A 20,848-nucleotide genomic window follows, 5' to 3' on the forward strand; every position below is an offset into this window, starting at 1 on the left:
CTTTATCTTTTGTCATCAATACAGGTATGTATTTGTATGTTATAGACACCAAATAAAAAAAAAGTGGAAAATGTTTCTGGTCTAGTAAATAAGTTGGACGCACTTATTTTGCACTTAAATCGTGTATGTTAAAAGTTTAAATTGGTAAATAGATAAAGATGAATGGTTATATTTTAACCGGTATTCTAATGCAAAAATCTTTTTTTTTTTAATTTGAAATACAATATATAAAAAAAATATTAGAGAACTTTTAAAAATTATTATTTTTGTCATTAGTTAACTATTAATATTTAAAAATATAAAATAAAATATATTATTAAATTATTAAATTAAAAAAATAAACCAAAAAAAAATTAAATTAATGACTAAATAATAATTAAAAATAATAAATTTTGATAGTGATAACATTTTTCATATATAAATCCATACATCTATTACTTGCATGCGGCCATAGATATTTGCATTAATCCCATTTGATGTCACTATTTTATATGTATGCTCGAATGAGAAATTGTGATATTTTAAAATAATTATGCTATCGGCGTTTAATTATTTTTAACTTTTTTTATAGGATTTTTAAGTCTAATAAATTTAAAATTAATTTGTTACAATTTAAATTTTATTTAAGAATTTACCTGTTAGCTGATAAATTATTGTATATATAAAATAATATTTAAATTTAATATTTATTTAAACAAATAATTAAATTGATCATTTGATCAATTTAAGTTAGTTAATCATTTTTAATTTTATCTCGATCTCTTTGTATATCTATAAATTATAATATATTATATTCTTGTTATTACCCTCATAAAATTCCTCCATTTACTATATACATTCCCATATATATGGTAACAAATTTTAAGTTTTTAACTGATTCGGTAATGAACACTTCAAAAATTTTATTTCCATAAAAAAAATTAACCCATTTATTTTATCTTCTAGAATCGTATCACTTTCCTAGTAATTTCGATGCATATTTAGTTACTGGTTTCTGACTTTTTTATTAATGTGACATCTTTTTCAATATTTACTATTAAGATGTTATTTTTTTAACTTAAATATCACTTTTTTTATTAAGGTGATAATTGATTTTTATTTTATTTTTCATTATGATTAATTATAATTGTTTTAAAAAGGTGATATTTGAGTAATTAGTTTAAAATAGAATGATATAGAAATGTTCAATTGATAAAATTAGACAAGAATGTATTTACTATTTAGAGATCAATAACTTAAGGAATTTCAACTAGAATGATATATATATCAAAGGAATATATTTGTATCTTCATTATTATTCATCAATAGTATTAAAAAAATACTACTTGTCTTTTAAAATTTAATTTTTGGTTAACTTTTAAATTTAATAATATATTATTTTAATTCTTTAATTAATTATGTTTCTTATTTTTAAGGATTCATTATTATTTAATTAATTTAAATACCCACTTTCACAAGTATCGACTATTCAAAAAAATTATTTATTTTTTATTTTTTCTCTCCTCTAGTGCACCACTATCACACCACATGTACGGATTTCTCTCAAATTCTTTCTCTATCAACACATCTCTGCATTATAAGGTTAAATATAAAGTTTTCACTGAAAACATATCTAAAATTGAGTGAACAAGACACATTCAAAATTCAGAAGAGAAATAAAATGTAATACCTTATTTCATTATTAGTTGAGTTTTTTCACTATGTATTTGAAACATCCAAAATTTCTAAACTAATGAACAATTGCAAGAACAATAATACTCTCATATATAATTTCTGAAAAATTAGAAATAGCATAGCAGAAACACAAACACATCCAATATTAACATGAATAAAATAAACACATCTAAAATTATATCATTACACATCCAAATTACACTAATATTTCAAACCTGAAATCAATAAAGTAGTGAAAATTAGGATTTAGCACATCCAAATTATATTCATATTACAAAACCCCTATTCATACATAGTTGCAAACAGAATTACATCCAAATTATATTCATATTACAAAACCCCTATTCATACATAGTTGCAAACAGAATTACCTTAGACAGAGAAGGATCACGACAGTGGAGGAGTTATAAACAGAAGTAATTACCTTAAACAGAATTACTAATTTTTTGTGAACATAGCTCATCTGAACACAAGTAGTTATAAATAAACGAAAGAAAATGAAAATAGTATTATCTAAAATTAGTGTTTAATTTAGTTGGTTTTGTGATATGAAATCTTTGCAGACGATTGGTTTAACTATGGTTAGAAAAGTAGAGCACAAGACAAGAAGCCCAATGGCAAAAATAACAATTCCAAAGCTGTTGATTATTAAATCAATCAAAGATAGAGCAAAAGCTGACAAGGTAAAAGCTAAAAATATTCTTGAATCATCGCAAAAAGAAGCAACAAATTGTGGGAGTGATTCGTAAGATGTGGAGGTTAAAATGGTTGATATGATCTTTAAAACATTACAATTACAAGATAGTGACGAGGAACGGAATCTTAAAAATGGTTGACTCCTCTACTCATTTTCTTCAATAGGCAGCACAAAATGAACATTAAGTTAAAAACTACACATAAATTGCCCGAATATGGGGGCAAAATACCCCAAAACACTGCACAATGCTCCCCCCTGTTTTCTTCACTATAAAGAACACCAACATAGACTTCCTAATCCTACCACACCAAAACATGCAAAATTGACATGTTTTTCGACACAAGAATATCATTACAAAGACTCCGGACTAGTGGATGGTCTGATTCTTGCGGGCATTCTTGCATTTTGCTGTTGAAAATGTAACAAAGACTTGTTCTTGGGCGTGATAGACATTCTATTCAAGTCGGGGTTGAAATCCAAACCTGCTTGTACACTCACTGTCATGTCATCTTCAATCATATCATTCTCATTCATGTCGGCAAATTCGTCATCAGATGCATCGCTGCCACTTTCACTGAATTCGCCATCGTCGGCGCCATCACATTTGATCTTTGACCAGCGTGCAAAATGTGGCCTTATGTAACTGTAGACAGCAATGAAATTTAGAGTGGAAGGCAGAAGCAACACCAACAACTAAACTAAGAAAAAAGTCTGGACAAATCTAACGATTTTTTCCTTCATAAAACTAGATTACAAACCTTTCACTTTTCTTCAGTAAACAAGGATCAAAAGGAAAAAACATGTCGAGTCTATCTATCCCGCCAAATGCCCTCGAAAGATCAGATTCGAGCATATCATCGAAGGCAAATGATTCCGATGTCATGAAGAGCTTAGCAGCCTTTGCTTGTCTTAGGAATTCCACTACTACAGTAGGTAGACAAACCTGTTGGAGAAATGTAAGCTTAATTATACATCTTAGATAGAATAATCAAGGTTGGAGCAAATAAGAATAGTTAACCAAAATCAGTCCAGTCTTCAGCGACTATATCGCTATCCATAAAATCTTAGCATTTTATGCTCTCTATAAACCATGATAGCTTTTGAGAAGTTCATTACCTTCAAAGGATTCAATTTATGTTGCAAGATTGGCTCCATGGGCATATTTAGAAGTTGCATTTTGAGCCTTGGAGCATCCATCAGAGATCTCATTCGAAAACACAGCAAATACATGAGAGCCTGCTCACGAAAACAAGCTTATGAACACTAAAATCCAAATAATCTACCAAAAAACTTGAAAGTAAAAATAATAAACATGATACCATCAACATGAAATGATTTTGCAGTTCATAGAAATAAGTTTTCTAACCAGGTTAAAATAATTTGCAAGGTAACCAAACCAAACCAATTGCTTACAATAAACAGCCAATGAAACAGAAGAGGATTGAGGGCTCAAAAGCACATATCAGAGGAAGCAATAACTGGAAGCTTTCAAACAATGGCATTGAAAAATGATTTATCTTCCTATCAACTTCTGCCAAGCATCCTCTTAATTACTAAATTAAGAATTTTCTTATAAATATTTCTAGAGATTAATTATATGTGTGTTTTAAGAGAATCTTTAGAATGTTATAACGTCAATCCTGTTGCATTACTTGTCCAATTAATGACAAGTCATCAGGTTTATAGCCCTTCCCTCACCATATGCAAGAATAGAATGTCAAATGCTAATCGACATACCTGACAACCAGAATAAAAAACTTGATGTGCTCGCGGGTTCATAACAGAATCATGTGACTTGCAATAGTTAAGACACCAATCTACCAATCTGAAACCTCATGGGAAGATAATCATATCAGTTAGTACCATTTCCTATTTTATATGATAAGACAGAAAAAGTAATTAGGCCATGTAAGGAAACTAAATGTTCCCAAACCTTTGTAAGATGCTAGCAACTAATGCCGCTGAAACAAACTTTGCACGCGACAAATAACTAGCAAGATAAGCAACAGCACTCATCCTGCGATAAATGAAAACAACTAGTAATGTCATACGTGAAGTCTATACAATGCTCAGCATCATATGCACCACATTACATCTTCCACAAAAATGATGTTAAAACAAAACAAATAATTCAATAAATAGGAGAAGCACACTAAATCATTTAAGTTCGATTAAATAATTAAATTCTATAATAAGCTGCTAAGGGGCCCCATTTGATAAGCATTAAATAATTTACAGTAAAAAAAATATCAATCAAAAATAAAAAAATACATATGACCACACTAACATCAATTACGACACTTCACAATGAATGGGGGCAAAATATTTAAATCATCAATTGGTGCTGACAGCCACCTGAACTTTTAATTTTCAAGTTTCCACCACAACGTAAAATCAATTTTACCTAGTATTGGGGGGATTAACATTGCTAAGAAACATCTCTGTAAGAACCATGGCGAACTTCTCCCCACAATCTTCAGGATCAAGTGCACATGCATAGAACACTACAAACTGCAACAAAATAAAGGCATTGATAATGTATTTCACAAAACAGTACCAACTTTAGAGAGAGAGAGAGAGAGTACCTGGGTGAATTTTGACTTGTAGGCATTCAAAATAGTCCTTTGAAATGATCTCACTAGAACATTAAATACCTAATTAAGAATTTAATGAACATCTAGAAGTTAAGTATATAGTACAAATTAATCAAAGCAAATATATGCAATGTCTGAAAAATACCTCAGACAAACGGCCACTGCTTTGACAGGACTCAAGATGCAAAAAAGCCAGCTCAATCAAGCTATCTAATTTCTCAGCAATTGTGTTTCCCTCCAAACTTTTCCTATTTAAATATTCTGCAGCAGGCTGTAATAAAATAAAAAAACAACCATGAGATAGCACATAAGATATATGATATTGTGAAACACACAAGTGAAGACAAAATCTAGAACACATATTTGTGTTAATAAGATGATATATAGACTGGCAACTAACATACGTAGTAAATTGGAAGAATTACATAATGAATAAAAGTTGGAAATATATTGCTCATAGATGAGCTAATAGCCTAATAGAACCTAACTACATTCATCTTTCAAAACCTTGCAACTAATTTGCATAGAAGTTGGCTGAAAAATTAACAGTAAGCTGACTGCAGAACAAAGATTCAAATCTGATGCATGCGCAAGGCTTTGCCATGAGCCCATGACAGGAAAGGAGTTTCATCCATGATCTTAGGTTAATGAACTTTAAAAGTACTATAAAGGGAGAGCTCAAATGATCACTGCTAAAGGAAAAATGATGAACTGGCCAAACTCTAATTACTATCATATTATAACTCTTCTAAATTGTATAAGGAAATGTGATTGTGAATTGTATACTGCTTATTTAGCATTAACACCTGTCCACTACAAGTTTACTGCACAATGACTTCCCTTCTTGGGAATCCAGCAATATGTAATGTCAATGTAGTTTATGGAAGAAGAGATTAGAGATAACTCTATGGCCGAGCTGCATTCTTGGTCTCTTTCTTATATAAACAATCATTCTAATCACTTTCTGAATTCCAAGTTCTATTATGTACACATTTCAGCAGATTCTCAGTTAGTTTTACCATAATGTATCTAGATTCACTTTTGCCGTTAGATTTGGCAGAAAAAATTATACCAGGTTTGCTTCCAAGTCCTTCCTTTTTTGCTTTCTGGTCCTACTCATTTTTGGCCTTTTGCCAAGATAATTACATCCCAAAAGATGGATTTTTTCTTTTATTCAATTTGACTTTCCCTTGCATTTTCTATCACAACACTGCTATTTCCAGCAACAATTAGTGTATACCACGTCATGCAGCTCTTAACATGCATGACTCATATACACTGCCTATTGTCATTGTTCCCCATTGCAAACTACTAATTTACCCCTTAAATATAAATGGACGAGCATAAATAGTCAAATTGTACGACAAATGAATACAACTGCCAATATTTACAAGGCTCTATTTTTCTTTAAACAATATCAACACCTTTCTTAAGCAAGCAGACAGTATTGGTGCCTCTTGCCTAAAGATAGTAGTAATACATCCCTTTGTGCTTTAAGAGTTGTGTTATACTTTGAATATTGGGTGTAGTAGAAGTTCAGTAGTTTGAATCCATTCTACGCAACATTGCATCCAGTTACGGACTATTTATCTCCCCGCTCCCAAATACGGGAGGAAAAAAGACACTGGTATAGATTCACAAAAAAAACGAAAGCAGAACATGTTTACTCGTATCTCAAAAATCTACAAAATATCATGATGATCAAAACAAGCTTCAGTCTTCCATATTGACAGCTCAAAATATTGCAATTGAGACATGTATAGGACATATCTAGTATGGTTAAAAAATTACTCATCATGGACAACTCGATCCCAGCTTGGTATATGATATACAAAGAGTTAGAGTACCTGAGTTCACCATATGAAGTTTTGCCACTTCACAAAGCCACCTAACCTCACCCACAGCCTGATTAAGCCAAGCCTGAATATAATCAGCTTGGCATGTTAGCCTGAAACAGGCAAACACCAGAATAAGGCCCTTCATAGTTTGGTAGGGCTAATGGCTGCTTCCACAGCCTTATAAACATACATACAGGCATGCTCTGACAAAATCACCGTTGAAATATCAACCTATGTCAGATTGACCACAACTTGCATTTCAGATAAACTTCAATGTTCCTGATTCCCATCAACATCCATCTTACATCTCTTGCTAAGGAATTGCTAACAGATGTATTGAAGTCGACAAGATTCGGTGGGTGATTGTGTTTCAGGTCATCTAATAGTGCAATGATTGAACTAATCAAAAGAATATGTAGCCAATTAAATTGACAGGCAGATCATTGTTCGTGTTCCATGACATGCATATAAAACCAATAAAAAGAGGGAGGTGAAATATCAAACTTCAGACAGTGAATTTGCAAAAAGGAAACTCTTTCACAGCTCCACATTACTCTAGCAAGCACCATTTCAGCAGCATGAACTATGGATGACTATGGAACTATTAAGCAATAATAACAACCTCGTTCAATCTTTTCATTTCACAAAGCATAAGAGATGGAACATAAATTAACAAAACTTCACTAGATAACACAAAAACACACTATATCATAGACAAGGCATGTTAAACAGAATAAGAGATTCCCCTGCTGAAATTTTAATTTCATTTTTTTTTTATCTGACCAATTAAGAGGAGCATCATCTTAATTTTCAAAATGCCATTAAAAAGAAGGAGACATCAAGATGAACCCTAAATTAAAAATATTGGACCATACCAGATTATCATCCCCATCCGCATCCGCAAATTCGGCATCCTCTAATTCCATTTCAAATATGCCTTTGGCATCTTCCTGCAAGAGGCCATCCCATCCAATTTCGACCTGAAATAGATCAAAAGGGATTAATTTAATGGTCAACTGCCATCACTTTTCTTTGAACCAAAACATAAAGGGCGGCTTAACCAACATACATCGAGTTCTATCAACCTATCTACAATAGCAGGCAGCATCGTAACACCAATAATTTCTCCAATTGCACCACTTTCCAACTTTAACATGTTCTCCACGTACATGAGAATCTCCTACAAGTATCAAAAGAAGTAAATTAAGCTTTGACAAAATACTGCAATTGTCGAACTAGTTCTTACATATGTTGAAAAGCTACATAAAAGACATCTGAAAATTGGAAATGCTCCTCAAATTAACATATTGGTTTCCTCATATTGTTTTGGCATCAAAATGCATACAACAAAAGCATGTAAATGATTACTGGAGCAACCGGAGATGGTTTAGAGTGCAAGAATAAATAATGCCTCCACATTGTAAACATGAATAAATTTGGGATACAACAAGGTGGGGAAATGAAGCTTAGATGGATGTTAATTGCCGTCAACCAAGTTGACAGTCCATCACATACAACAACAAATTCACAAAATGGAGCAACAACTAGCATAAAGCGGTTACTTAAGCACTTCCGATGGAAGTGAAGATTGAACTCACCGGTCCCTTACTGTAGGTTAAGGGCATCCTCTGGACAACTATTGGAGAGAGTCGCAAAGGGGCAAGAGGCACCAAAACAGCTATGGCTTCAAAAGCAGCATGCACACGAGACAGAACTTTATTCTTCTTTTCAATTCCACTCTCCTGCTTCAGACTATCCATGAGGTGATTAGGTGGAGTGAAGTTATTCACAAGCATCTCCAAAGACCAATCGATATATTTCCCATTCGAAGCAGCCTTCAAATAGGGTAAAAAAGAAAAGAAAGGTCAACCAAGCTTAATAACAAAGATAAAAGGGGAAAAAACAGAAAAGAAACACGTACCAAGGATACAATCAGCTCAACCAGTGCATCCATAATAGAAGTTCCATAATTCCACAGGCTCATTCTATAAACCTGGCAAAAACAACTTCAGTGAGAACAACTATATCTTTATAAATTGTCCATTTCCTTCCAACATTAACAAGTTCAACACTTCAAGCACAACATAAACATAAACATAAACACAAGCAACAAGTCCAATGTGAAAAAAAACTTACTGCAGAAAGAAGAGATTCGTGATGAACAGAATCTATACATGAGACTGTTCCAGAGAGGGCCTTCAAAGTTGTCTGTAACCAACATCATATCAAATATCAGCACTATGTATTAGCAAACATATATAACATTTTTAATTAAGTCACAATTTTCACGTGCTCTAATTTAAGAACTCACCTCAAGTAGAGCAATCTGATCGGGATTAAGACTCTCTTTCCGGTGCAAATAACCAACAAGCTCATCATAATTCTCTCTGTCACCCTAAGAGTGAGTAAAATCCACCATTTTAATTATCAGAAAAATAATAAAAATCTAAAAAAAAAATCTAGAATTATATTTTGCTCTACGTACCAAAGTGACTGCTAAAAGTGCATCTCTAACATGACAAATTAGCTGAGAATCAGTGAATTCAGGGTCCTCCATCTCAGTAAACTCTTGCTTCTCGGTTCCACTAACCCTTCCCATTAAAACGCAAAACGCGATCCAAACAAAACGGAGTTCGTTGTTGTCGTTTGGAGAGAGTAAAGAAGTGCTGCTGCAGCTGCTACCTCTTCGTTAAAGAGAAGGGAATGGCGGCTAAGAAGAGGCAACAGGAAAGAGGGTTTTGAGGCAGAGCAATTCATACTTTATATCAGGGTTCTAATAATCAAACCGGTCATCAAACGGTTTTAATTACTGATTTACTGATTTATTGACAACCGGTTCGACTGTAGTTTAATAAAAAAAAATCATTTTATAATAAAATAATAAAAAATAAATAAACCCCCCCTAAAATATATAAACCACGTATCTTTTTTCGCTTTATGAATTTGTAGCCCTTCAATTTTTAAAATATATAAATCAACCCATCAAACTTTGCAAAATATATAAATTAGTCAAAGATAAGGATGTAACTATTTTTTTTGCCCTAACAAATTATAATTCAAATAACATAGTTTTTCATACTCAGAAGTTAGAGTTCGAATCCCTATTTTCGATAATTAAACATCTCTCCTACATACTTTACGCTAAATGTAATCTACTAATCTGGTCAGATTTTATTTGGGCCTTTCTTCGGCCCATAAGATATAATGGGTAAATTTCAATTGGAAGAAAAATTGACAATTCTCTACCAAAAGAAAATAAAAAATTAACACTTCAATAGTATTTGATTTAGTATTTGGGGCAAATACTATTTAGTCAAATTCTTACCAAAGAACAAAAAGTATTCAGCCAAAATTTTAAAAAAGAAATAGTACTTAGATTAAACAGAAAAAGATTAACTTAAAAAGTTTGGTTTTTTAGAATTATTTTTAATCTATTTTTTGGGAAATTAATCTAAAGAAAAATAACTTTAAAAAATCTTTAGTTTGTTACGACTTTTAGTCCTTTTTCTATTTTGGTCTATATAAAAATAAGAAATTAGTCTTAATTAACTGAGGTACGATCCAGGCCCAATTCGATGACAAAAATGTCTAGTCCACTGTGGATTTGCCGATTTGTAATGCACCAAAATTTGGAATCTTCTTACCCCAAAAAAATAGCTTTGGAATCTCAAAGCTATTACAGTATTCCTGATTCCTTTCCAAGTGGTTATAAACTTAAAAGCTGTACATACCTAACTACCTAAGCATGCTGCATGTTAAGTGCAAGTTTTGCAATAAAAGATACATACACCTCACAATCCGTCTAGTAGATTGAACTCTAATAAATAGCGAAAATATGACTTAGTACAAGATTGGAGCAATGGAGTTGATGGCATGCAAAAGTTAATGAAAGAATCTCTTGCGACATCTAGCAGAACCAAGCTCCTCATACTCAGACTTAGTTACACACATTGCTTCAAAATCTGGACTTGACGCCAACAGAGATCCTCCTCGCCAAACACCTAGTATGGGACTACAACACAAAAACGAGTTAGTTTATGGAAACTTCACTTCTCCCAACATCAATGAAACAAAACTATTTAGGGAACGGGTTTTACTCTTCTTGAGTAGTTATCTTCACATGATAGTCATCGGGAACTAGTGGTCGGAGCTCCTTCTCTCTACATTGTTGATTGTCGATAATTTAATCACGGGGAAGCAAAGTGCACAAAAATTATGTTATCATGGAACAAGGTATAGTGGATAAGACAAAGAACTTACAATCTCTCAGAAAACTGAGGAAACAGCGTGCTTCCGCCGGTTAAAATTATGCTGCCAAAAGGAAAATCGGATAGATAGATTGCAAGATGAACCAGAGAATCAAGATGTAAATAACCATAAACAGAACCATCAGAGTAAATGGTTTGAATTAGAAACCTTTCATAGAGTACAGGGTGGAGATGTGGATGGCACGAATTGACAGCTCGAACAATACATTCTGCTAGCCCAGCTTCATTCATACCTGCAAAACTGTTTTTATTAGTATTTTCAGAGAACACAGAATGATAATAAGAAGCAAAGAGCCAAGTAGACTAATATCATTCTTTGTTTTTGTCATTGGTATCTAAACTATATTTCTAGGAACCGGACTATCCCCATTTAGATTAACTTGATAAACTCAATACTCAAACAAAGAGTGTTGTGTATGAATACAAACCCAAATTGGCAGGTTGGAAGATCATCTCAGGGACAAGAAACCGTTCATTTGTCAAGTCAAATTCCTACAAATAATAAAATGAAAGCAGGAAAATCAAACAACTGCCATCAACATCTCATACTAAAAGAAACGCGCCTACAAATACATTTTTCGATAGATCAATTCTGTTTCGGTCTTGAGGCATCTCAGCAATTTCCGGGCGGTTCATATTCCCCTTTGTTTCCTCTGGAAGAGGAGGAAAGCCACAAGTGCCATCCTTCAAGGCAAGATAGTTGTGTATTCGCTCTGGATGCTTAACAAAACCCTTGGTGTATGTGATACCATCGGGAAGCACATATGTGCACCTGAAGAGATTTTCTTTTCCACTTTCCCTATTTAGAAAAAAAAAAGTGAAGACAAAGAAAAAAGAAAAATGCACCACATAAACGCATTTAGGCAAAAGGATTGTTATGAATACTAAACCTTACCACCTATTTGGTAATTGGTAACTAAATTGAATCCATCCTAAAACTGATTTACCATTTTACTTGAAACTAAATAATATCATAGAGAAACACCTCACGGATTCAGTTCCTTCAAACAACCCAATATCAAACCAGACTCATCTAGGTATGATTTGCAAATCAAGTATTCAAGGATTTCAACTCAAAATGAATAACCTAAAATTCCCCATTCAAATCAATTCTTGATGGATTCAACGGAACACAGTGATTCAATCTATTTTCATACTCATTACAAACCACATATTGAATTCAAATATCTAATTTTTTTTCATCATACTATTAGTATCCAGACCCCATTACCAGCAATTGACTAGTCAAGCACAGGAAATTGTGGCTACCTCTACCAGCAGTTCATTTAGAAAAATATGAATACAATGTCATGAAGATTCAACAAGTTGATTCCAAACACACACCCCTTTGCACTAATGCATGCTAAATGCCAAAGAAAAGAAAGCATTTCGGGTACCTGGCAAGGCGGAGATCGCGCGGCACATCAAGGGAGACGAAACAGAGCTTCTCTTTGACATCATCAATGAGGAAGGTCTCCTCCATCACATTAACAGATCGAAACGAAACAAGCTCCTTCAGGTAATTAGTAAGCGCCTTCCCACCCAAATCGATTCTCTTAACACCATAATTCAACGTGAAATTCTGAAACACAGGCGAAGCATGCGTGAAAGAGAACCCGCAATCAACAACTAGGCTGCACTGGGCCCGAGACACAAGCCCGTCGGGCCTGCGACTTGCTTCGTACAGGTGCACCAGCGAGGGGGAATCTGCCACGTACAGTGCCCTAAAATTGAAATCTTCGAAGACGAGCTCGTCCAGTGAGCGCTGAATGGAGGGAAGAGTGAACAAGGGTTCGGTGACGAGAAGAGAGGACTGCGTTGGGTTTATGCGCAGGATTGACGAGAAGAGGTGCGACCAGATTTCTCGTTGGAGATCGGAGTTTATTAGGTATCCGCGGTCCAATGGTCGCCGGACGGCGGCGGAGGTGAGGTCCGGCTCGGCGGCGGAGGAATCGGTGGAAGTAGTTGTGATTGGAAGAGGGTGTGGGTGAAGCCATTTTTTGGAGGAGGGGGCGCGGTAGAGGCAGTTAGGGAGAATGACGGCGGGGTCGCGTTCGCCGCCGAAGCCAGCTTTGATGAGGCCGCCGCCGTTGTCTAGAACAACGACGTTGGTGGAGGACATGGTGGTGGTTATGGTGAAGTCACGTGCAGTGCCAGCTTGTGTGTCCCGTTCTCATGATTGTGCTTCGGTACGGCGTCGTTTCAAGGTTCACATGTTCAGTTCATAAGTAGTTCTGCGGCGGAGCTTCTTGCCGAGGAGATGCCAGCGGAGAGACCTATTCCGCTATTCGGAGCAGCTCAACCGCATCATGTCTGATTCCAGAAGGGGCTACTGAGGTCAGGTAGTGGCAGCCATGGAAGCAAGCTTGTTGGTGCGACGTCGCTGCTGTGAGAGAGAAGATCAGAAAGGAGATTTGGGTCGGGCGGGTTGGGATGGGATTCGGGTAGGGTTTTCTGGGCTTAGCCCAAAACCAAAAAACTAGTTTCAAAGAAGCTAAAAAGTCCATGACCAAAAAAAAGATGCTAAAAAAGTAAAAAGTAAAAACACAATAAGCCATTCAATTAGTGTTATCTATAAAATTTTATTTATATATTTAGATATTAAATTATTTTATATTTAATGAATTGGTAGCTGATTTATATAATATTCATGTAACATCTATAACTATATAATTTGTATCGTAATTATAATCATCTTTTTCTTCTATTATAAAAGAATAAAGAGAAAAACTTATTTTTTATTTAATTAATTAGTATCTCACTTCATTCTCTATTAAAAATTAACTAAAATGTGTATGAGTATATATGAAAATTGTTTTTTTTCTAAACCCAAATTGGCAAATTTTACTAAATATATAAATTGATAAATTATTTTATATTGGGTAAATAAGAAAATTTTTATTTTAATAAAAAATTCTTTATAAATTAATTAAGAAAAATATGTTTTGTCGAATATTATAATATATATTTATAAATTAAATAATAAAAATGTGACTTTCACCAAATTGATTTTTAACTAAAAAAATTAATATTTTATTATACTTTCTTTTTTATATTTTTATGGTTTTTTTTTGCGTGATTATGTCAATACGAAGGAAGAAAAACATAGACATCATGAAGTATTTAAAAATTTCTCGTTAACAATTGTTTTAAAGATTCTTTTATTATTTTATATATTTTTATATAAAATTTATAGTTAAAAAATATTAAATATTAATTTAGTTAAATATATCAATTTATCTAATAATTTTTAACTATTAACCTCACCTGAAAATAAATTTCACCGATAATTAAATAAAAGTTTTAATTTGTAGTAGCCACCCAATTAATGTTCGACTATGTTATTTTTTTTGGTGACTTTATTCGATTATGTTATATATACACACTAAAATTAACTACAAAAATTAATCATCAGTATAAAATATATATTAAAATATAAACATATATTTAAAATAAATTAAATCATATATATATTTATATATAAATATATTAATAACTAATTTTAATAGATAATTTTAGTGTACCGATAATATTTTTTATTAATATTATATGGAATATAATCAATGGAGTGAGATGTAAGAAGACATGCATTCAATAGCATTTACGCAAGTTTTTGGCTTCTTCAATATAGGATGGGATCATTTCGAAAGAGACCTTACAATTTTTTTTTTTTTTTTATCAAAGATAGGAGATTCAAATCCGCAAGCTCTTAATTGAGTATGGAAAGATTATGTCATTTGAACTATAACTCATTGGCAAAAGAGACCTTACAATTGAGTTCATAGTACTGTTAATATATATACATATATATAAACACCTTCTTAATTAACTTTAACCTTAAAATTAAATATAATCGACCACTAACTTAAATTTTTGTTATCTTAAATAACATATCAAAAATAGATGATTTATAAGTAATATGCACACTCTCTCTACTAATTAATATAAATATATTAGCAATAGACAATAGTAGTAGGACTAGGACATAGAAGTTTGAGGACAAACATTATTATTGATTTATTTCTCAGTTTTTGTTAGATGAAATTCAGGAAAACACACATTTGCAAAAATCAGTAACGCCTACCAAACCTGGGTATAGCGTGATTATACTATGGTAATTAAAGTAGTTATAATATTTTAAAAAATATTATTAAAATTAAAGTAATATTTTTTATTATTAACTTTTTTTAAATATTATTTAAAAAAAGTACTAAAATATAAAAAAAAAACATAATTTTATTGTTAATAATATTTATATAATCATCATAAACATCTTAACATATTCATGCCAGAAATTTACCGATTAACATAACCAAAGAAATAAATAAATAAGTGATGAGATATTAATATTAATTATTTAATTTGTCTATTCATGCATGAAACAAAATAATAATCTAATATAATATCTCACTGCTGGTGGCAATAATTCAACTACTACCCAAACGCAACTCCAAATCAATTTCTTCATAATAGTTTCCACTACCACTCATGAAAGAAGAAGAGCTTGCACCAATAGTAGTTGTTGTTGGGATTATTCCAAACAAGAATCCATATTGATCATAGTTATTAGCGGCGGTATTGGTAGTAGTAGTGGCGGTTTCTCTAGTACCAAACATTTCATTATGCTCTTTCTTCTCCGGAAAAAGCATGAGCGTTTTCTTAATTGGTTCATCTCCGGAAGAAGGGTATGTTGATGATGAGGATGGGTTTCTTATTCTAAAGTTGTAGAAGTGTGTTGATGATGATGGTGGTGGTGATGGTGGTTGGTGGCTAAAGAATCTATTAGCATAGCTCTGAACTTGTTGTGGTGTCTTGTTATGAAGATAGTGTCTAGCTATTTTATTCCAATGTCCTCTTCCATAATTGCTTAGTCCCATCATAAATAACCTATGCTCAAATTAAAACATCCATGTATATACAATAACAATCAATGTCTTATAGCAAAATGATGAATTAAGGAAACAAAAATTAATTTTAGGGTACAACATAAAAAAATACACTCAGAATTATTTTATTACATACCGACAAAAATACTTTTAAATTTTGTTATCGAAAAAAAGTTCTTATATTATTTAAAAACCTAAAAAATATACAACTGTAAACTAAAACGTTTTACATTAACGGAAATAAGTGACGTAAGGAATAAAATTTCTTATATAATAAGTAATGACATTGGCAAGTGAGTCACATCACATTTTTTCATTAATAGAATCGGTTTGTGATCATGGTTGAATATTTTTAGCATATTTTAAAAGAGAGTCACTTAGATAAAGACACTTAAAATATTTTTTTTAAAGATGTTTTTAAATTATTAAAATTTAGTACATATAATTCATTAAACTATGTTATTTTTATTAAAACTAGATCAGATAAATTGATTTGGCCGAAATATCAATAAACTATACTTTGAACCGGTCTAAATTAATATTTTTTATAAAAAAATAATTACAATATCTCTGTTATAAAAAATAACTAAAATACTCTTATTATATATATATATATATATATATATATATATATATATATGTTGAGAACGCTAAATTTTAACCTTTTTGTTTTCTATGTGCCATTATAGAGTTAGAATTTAGGATTTTCAAAATTAAAAGGTATATATAATAAGAATATTTTAGCCATTTTTTATAATAAAGTTATTGTAATCATTTTTTATAAAAAAAGAATATTAATTTAGATCGGTTTAAGGTTTAATTTATTGATTTTTTTACCAAATTAATTTGTCTGATCTAATTTTGACAAAAATAATATAGTTTAATTGATTATATGTATTAAATTTTAATTAATAAAAAATATCTTTAGAAAAAAACGTTTTAAACATCTTAACCAAAGTGGTTCTATCTTAAAATTATTTAAAAATATTTTTGTTAATAATAAAATTCGAAAATATTATTATCAACGTCAAAATAATTTAAGTATACCTTTAATGATTTATCCTTAATTTTAACAGCTTTGAACAATGTAAATATAATAATAATTAATCCGTCACTATAATTATTATAGAAAATTTGATATAACTCGATCAATGTATTTGAAATTCAATTTGTGTATCCAGAAAATAAACCAAATCTTGAAGTGGAAACTAATAAGCCAAACAACCGCCAGCAAGTATGAACACTACTTTTTCTCAAGTCAAAATCTTTGAGAGAAAAGTGACATGGCTCATTTAATAATTAATTTAATAGTAGTCAATACCATAACACATCTTTTTGAGGATAGGCCGCAAAAATTCTGGCAAAGTTTCCGATTCTCTATTATCTATTTAATACAACAATAATTAAAATAAAAACATTTAAGCAATTTATATATTTAATAGTTAACTATCATATAATATCATTAATACGTACATACAAAATTAATGACAAATATATCAAAAAATATGTAAAACTATATATACTTTATAAAATAATTTTATATGTGCATTAAATTATATAATATTACATCAATAAAAATAACTACATTTTTATATTAATGACATAAATACTTATTCAAAAGAACATACGTGATTGTACGACGGTATAAAATGTTTTACACGGTTAATGTATCAAAATTAAATTCTATATATCATAGTTAATTTTTTATATACATGTATCATTTTTAAATAACATAATTAGATACTCTAGCACTGAAAATTTATTTTATAATATAATAAGTCAATTAAATTTTAAAATAAAAATAATATTCAATATATAAATTGATTATATATAAATGTAAACTCATATGCAGTTAATTTCATGTGAAATTAAAATCTAAGAATTGTTAAATAACAATTTAATCAAATCATTTAACGATTTTTAGCTAGTTAAAAACTTCACATAAAATTAACTGCATGTGAATTTTCACTTTATATATAATAGCTGGTGTGATATGATGACAGAAATAAAATTCAATAATATATACCGCTAAAATGTGAAAAAAAAATAATAAGAAAGAAAGACAAACTCATGGTCTCTGAGAGTCCAATCAGCAGTGAGGCAATCGGGTTGATGATGATGATGAGCATGCATGTAGGGTTGGAAGAAGAAGCTGCTACTATTATTATTAGAACCTTGATAATGATAATAAGAAGGATTAGCAGAAGGATCATAGATATGCATTGAAGGTGGCCACACACTAGTAGTAGTAACATGGTTCTGAAAATCGGACAGGACCGGATCGACCACAGCAAAGTTAAGGATTGTTGGTCCATCTGAAAATCTTGATGGTGGTGGAGGAGATGCTGCTCCTTCTGTAAGATCAATAATTTCAGGAGGCACCATTGTGGTAGAGAGAGAAAGAGTAGTATGAATCTATGAAGAATAGTGTGTGTATAGCGGTGGACGTGCTTATATTCAGGATGAGTTACTCAAACCCTACTATGGACTATAAATAAATTAAACTATATTTTTTGTATGCTTTACCATTTTTTTTAAAATATCTATAATTTTTAACTTTATTTAATTTTGTTCTTAATGTTTTTGATAAATTTAATTTTGTCTTTAATGCTTTTGAATTTGGGTCAAAACTATCTTAAATGTTTTTAAATTTGTTATTAATATTTTGGATAGAATTAGGCTTGGTTTGGTAAAGTTTTTCGAAGAGGTGTTTGTGCTTTTTAAAAGTTCAAACTCCTCATTTTGTGTTTGGTTAATAAAAAAGACCATGTGCTTGTGCTTGCGGCTTTTAAAAGATCGGGTACTTTTGAAAGCACTTAAAATAGAGCTTTTTAAAGTTGGCTTGTGCTTTTCAAAATTTAAAAGTCTAATATAACCTCATATGTTAACTAATTTTCAAATTTAATACTTACATTTATGTCTATTATAATATTTTTAAATTTTAAAAGCTATTTTACCAAACACAATTGATGTTGCTTGTGTTTATTGGAAGCTATTTTTAATTTGATTTAAAAAACCATCTTTTAAAAGTTAACTTTTATTTTTTATAAGTTACTTTTAAAAAATAAAGATTTTACCAAACTAAACCTTAATGTCTATCAATATTTTTGAGACAAATTAAAAAATTAAGAACAAAATTAAATGAATTAAACTCTACGAATATCTTTCAAAAAATCACAAATATTAAAAATAAAAATTTATTTTACTTTAAAAAATTTAAGTATTTAAATAATTCTTCCTTAAATATATTTTATTAGATAAGGAGTACTCACTACAAAAAAAAAGACCTATAGTCACATTAAAAAACCGTGACTATAACTAATAAAAAAGGTGACCATAGATCTATGGTCATGATTTTGGACCTATGGTCACGGTTTTTTACTGTGACCTATTCTGTTGTGGCCCTAGATCTATGATCACGATTTTTTTATCTATAGTCACGGTTTCTATAGTTACGGTTTCAATTTTCAAATTCTGACACTTTAGACCACATTTTTTCAACGTGATCATAGGTTAATCTATGGTCACACCTAAAAATCGTGACCATATCCTTATCTATGTTCATGGTTTTCACTGTGACCATAATCTTTATAGTCACCCCTCCTTAAAACCGTTTTCACTGTGACCATAGCCTTATCCATGGTTACAGTTTTCACCTCATCCCATCTATGGTCACCCCTTCTTAAAACCGTAACAATAACTTATCTATGATCACCCTATTTAAAAAAATTGTGAGCATAACTTACTCTATTTTATTAGATAAGAAGTACTCTGTATTTGTTATTAATTAAAAAAATTTAATTTGTCATTTATTATATAGGCTAGTTAAATTAAATACTTTTTAATAAAATTATAAAAAATTTAAAATATATTAATTTATTTATTATCTTTAAAACGTATTAAATATTTTTTTAAGGAAGGTTTCCGGCATTTTTTTCCTTTAGTCATCTGGTCCATTTATATGTCCATATAAAGAAAGTTTGACTAAAATCCTGGCAAAGTCTTTTAATAGACAATTACATGTATATGGTTACTTAAGACAAAAACATTAGTATTTTTTTATTTTTCTTTATTTCAATCAGTATTAGTATTAGCAAATATATTTGTATTTTCACTATTTTGTCTTGTTGTCCGTATATATTGTGTTTAAATGACGTCATATTTTTTATTTGTTGATTCATAGAACCTAGCAGGCTGTGCTAATGATGATCTCACATTTATATGACAACAACAACATTGAATAATACCAAAAAACTTTTATTATATATAATACCAAAAAAAAAACTTTTATTATATATACTTTTTATCTCTTTTTTTAAAACTTATCTCTCCTCGATTTAATAATTAGTAGGATTATTATCTTTTTTTTTCTATAATATTCTTTAATCCAATAAATTAATGACTAAGTACTCGTAAAATAGAATTCAATTTAATAATAAATATTATATATTATATTTTAATATGTATTTATTAAAAATATAATTATAATATTACAAAAGTAAAAATTGTTTTATAAATATAATGTTTCCTAATTTTTATAAATATATTTATGTATAAAAATCATGCATAAAAATAAAACAAATAAATTAAATAATAATTATAGGGATCAATATATTTGCAAACCGATATGGAAAATTTAATTTGTATGAAAGATTCAAACTCAACAAAATACTACTTTTTAAAAAACTAAGACTTAGTGAGAGTGAAAATGATAAGGTGGAAATTCATGTGCAGTCGACTTCACGTGAAATTGATAGTTGAGAGTCGTTAGATGAAAATTTAGTCAAATCAGTCAAACCATCTAACGGCTCTCAACTGTCAACTTCACGTGAAGTCGACTGTATCTAAGTTTTCACCAAATGATAAATACAAAAGTAAAGCTATCAAAACT

At 30.6% G+C, this 20,848-nt stretch overlaps 3 protein-coding genes across 3 annotated transcripts; all 3 read right to left on the minus strand.

Moving 5' to 3' along the window:
• Window positions 1-2,427: 2,427 nt before the first annotated feature.
• LOC107622682 (uncharacterized) lies at window positions 2,428-9,821 on the minus strand. The gene is made up of 16 exons (XM_016324663.3): window positions 9,724-9,821; window positions 9,289-9,576; window positions 9,115-9,198; window positions 8,940-9,011; window positions 8,725-8,796; window positions 8,402-8,638; window positions 7,873-7,983; window positions 7,679-7,783; window positions 5,111-5,236; window positions 4,957-5,025; window positions 4,776-4,882; window positions 4,305-4,388; window positions 4,109-4,196; window positions 3,488-3,607; window positions 3,130-3,314; window positions 2,428-3,014 (listed from the first exon to the last, which is right to left on the minus strand). Exons 2-16 carry the CDS (start codon window positions 9,400-9,402, stop codon window positions 2,723-2,725), a joined length of 1,866 nt encoding a protein of 621 aa, XP_016180149.1. The 5' UTR covers window positions 9,403-9,576; window positions 9,724-9,821; the 3' UTR covers window positions 2,428-2,722.
• Window positions 9,822-10,414: 593 nt separating this feature from the next.
• On the minus strand, window positions 10,415-13,480 carry LOC107623881 (actin-related protein 6). Its single transcript, XM_016326276.3, has 7 exons — window positions 12,469-13,480; window positions 11,645-11,870; window positions 11,500-11,563; window positions 11,220-11,304; window positions 11,064-11,114; window positions 10,901-10,963; window positions 10,415-10,815 (listed from the first exon to the last, which is right to left on the minus strand). Exons 1-7 carry the CDS (start codon window positions 13,191-13,193, stop codon window positions 10,686-10,688), a joined length of 1,344 nt encoding a protein of 447 aa, XP_016181762.2. The 5' UTR covers window positions 13,194-13,480; the 3' UTR covers window positions 10,415-10,685.
• A 1,919-nt stretch (window positions 13,481-15,399) lies between these two features.
• On the minus strand, window positions 15,400-18,401 carry LOC107619865 (uncharacterized). The gene is made up of 2 exons (XM_016322103.3): window positions 18,026-18,401; window positions 15,400-15,958 (listed from the first exon to the last, which is right to left on the minus strand). Exons 1-2 carry the CDS (start codon window positions 18,340-18,342, stop codon window positions 15,499-15,501), a joined length of 777 nt encoding a protein of 258 aa, XP_016177589.1. The 5' UTR covers window positions 18,343-18,401; the 3' UTR covers window positions 15,400-15,498.
• Window positions 18,402-20,848: the final 2,447 nt, after the last annotated feature.

Source organism: Arachis ipaensis, chromosome B10 (assembly GCF_059453495.1).
Source record: "Arachis ipaensis isolate K30076 ecotype BB chromosome B10, ASM5945349v1, whole genome shotgun sequence".
Taxonomy (NCBI): Eukaryota; Viridiplantae; Streptophyta; class Magnoliopsida; order Fabales; family Fabaceae; genus Arachis; species Arachis ipaensis.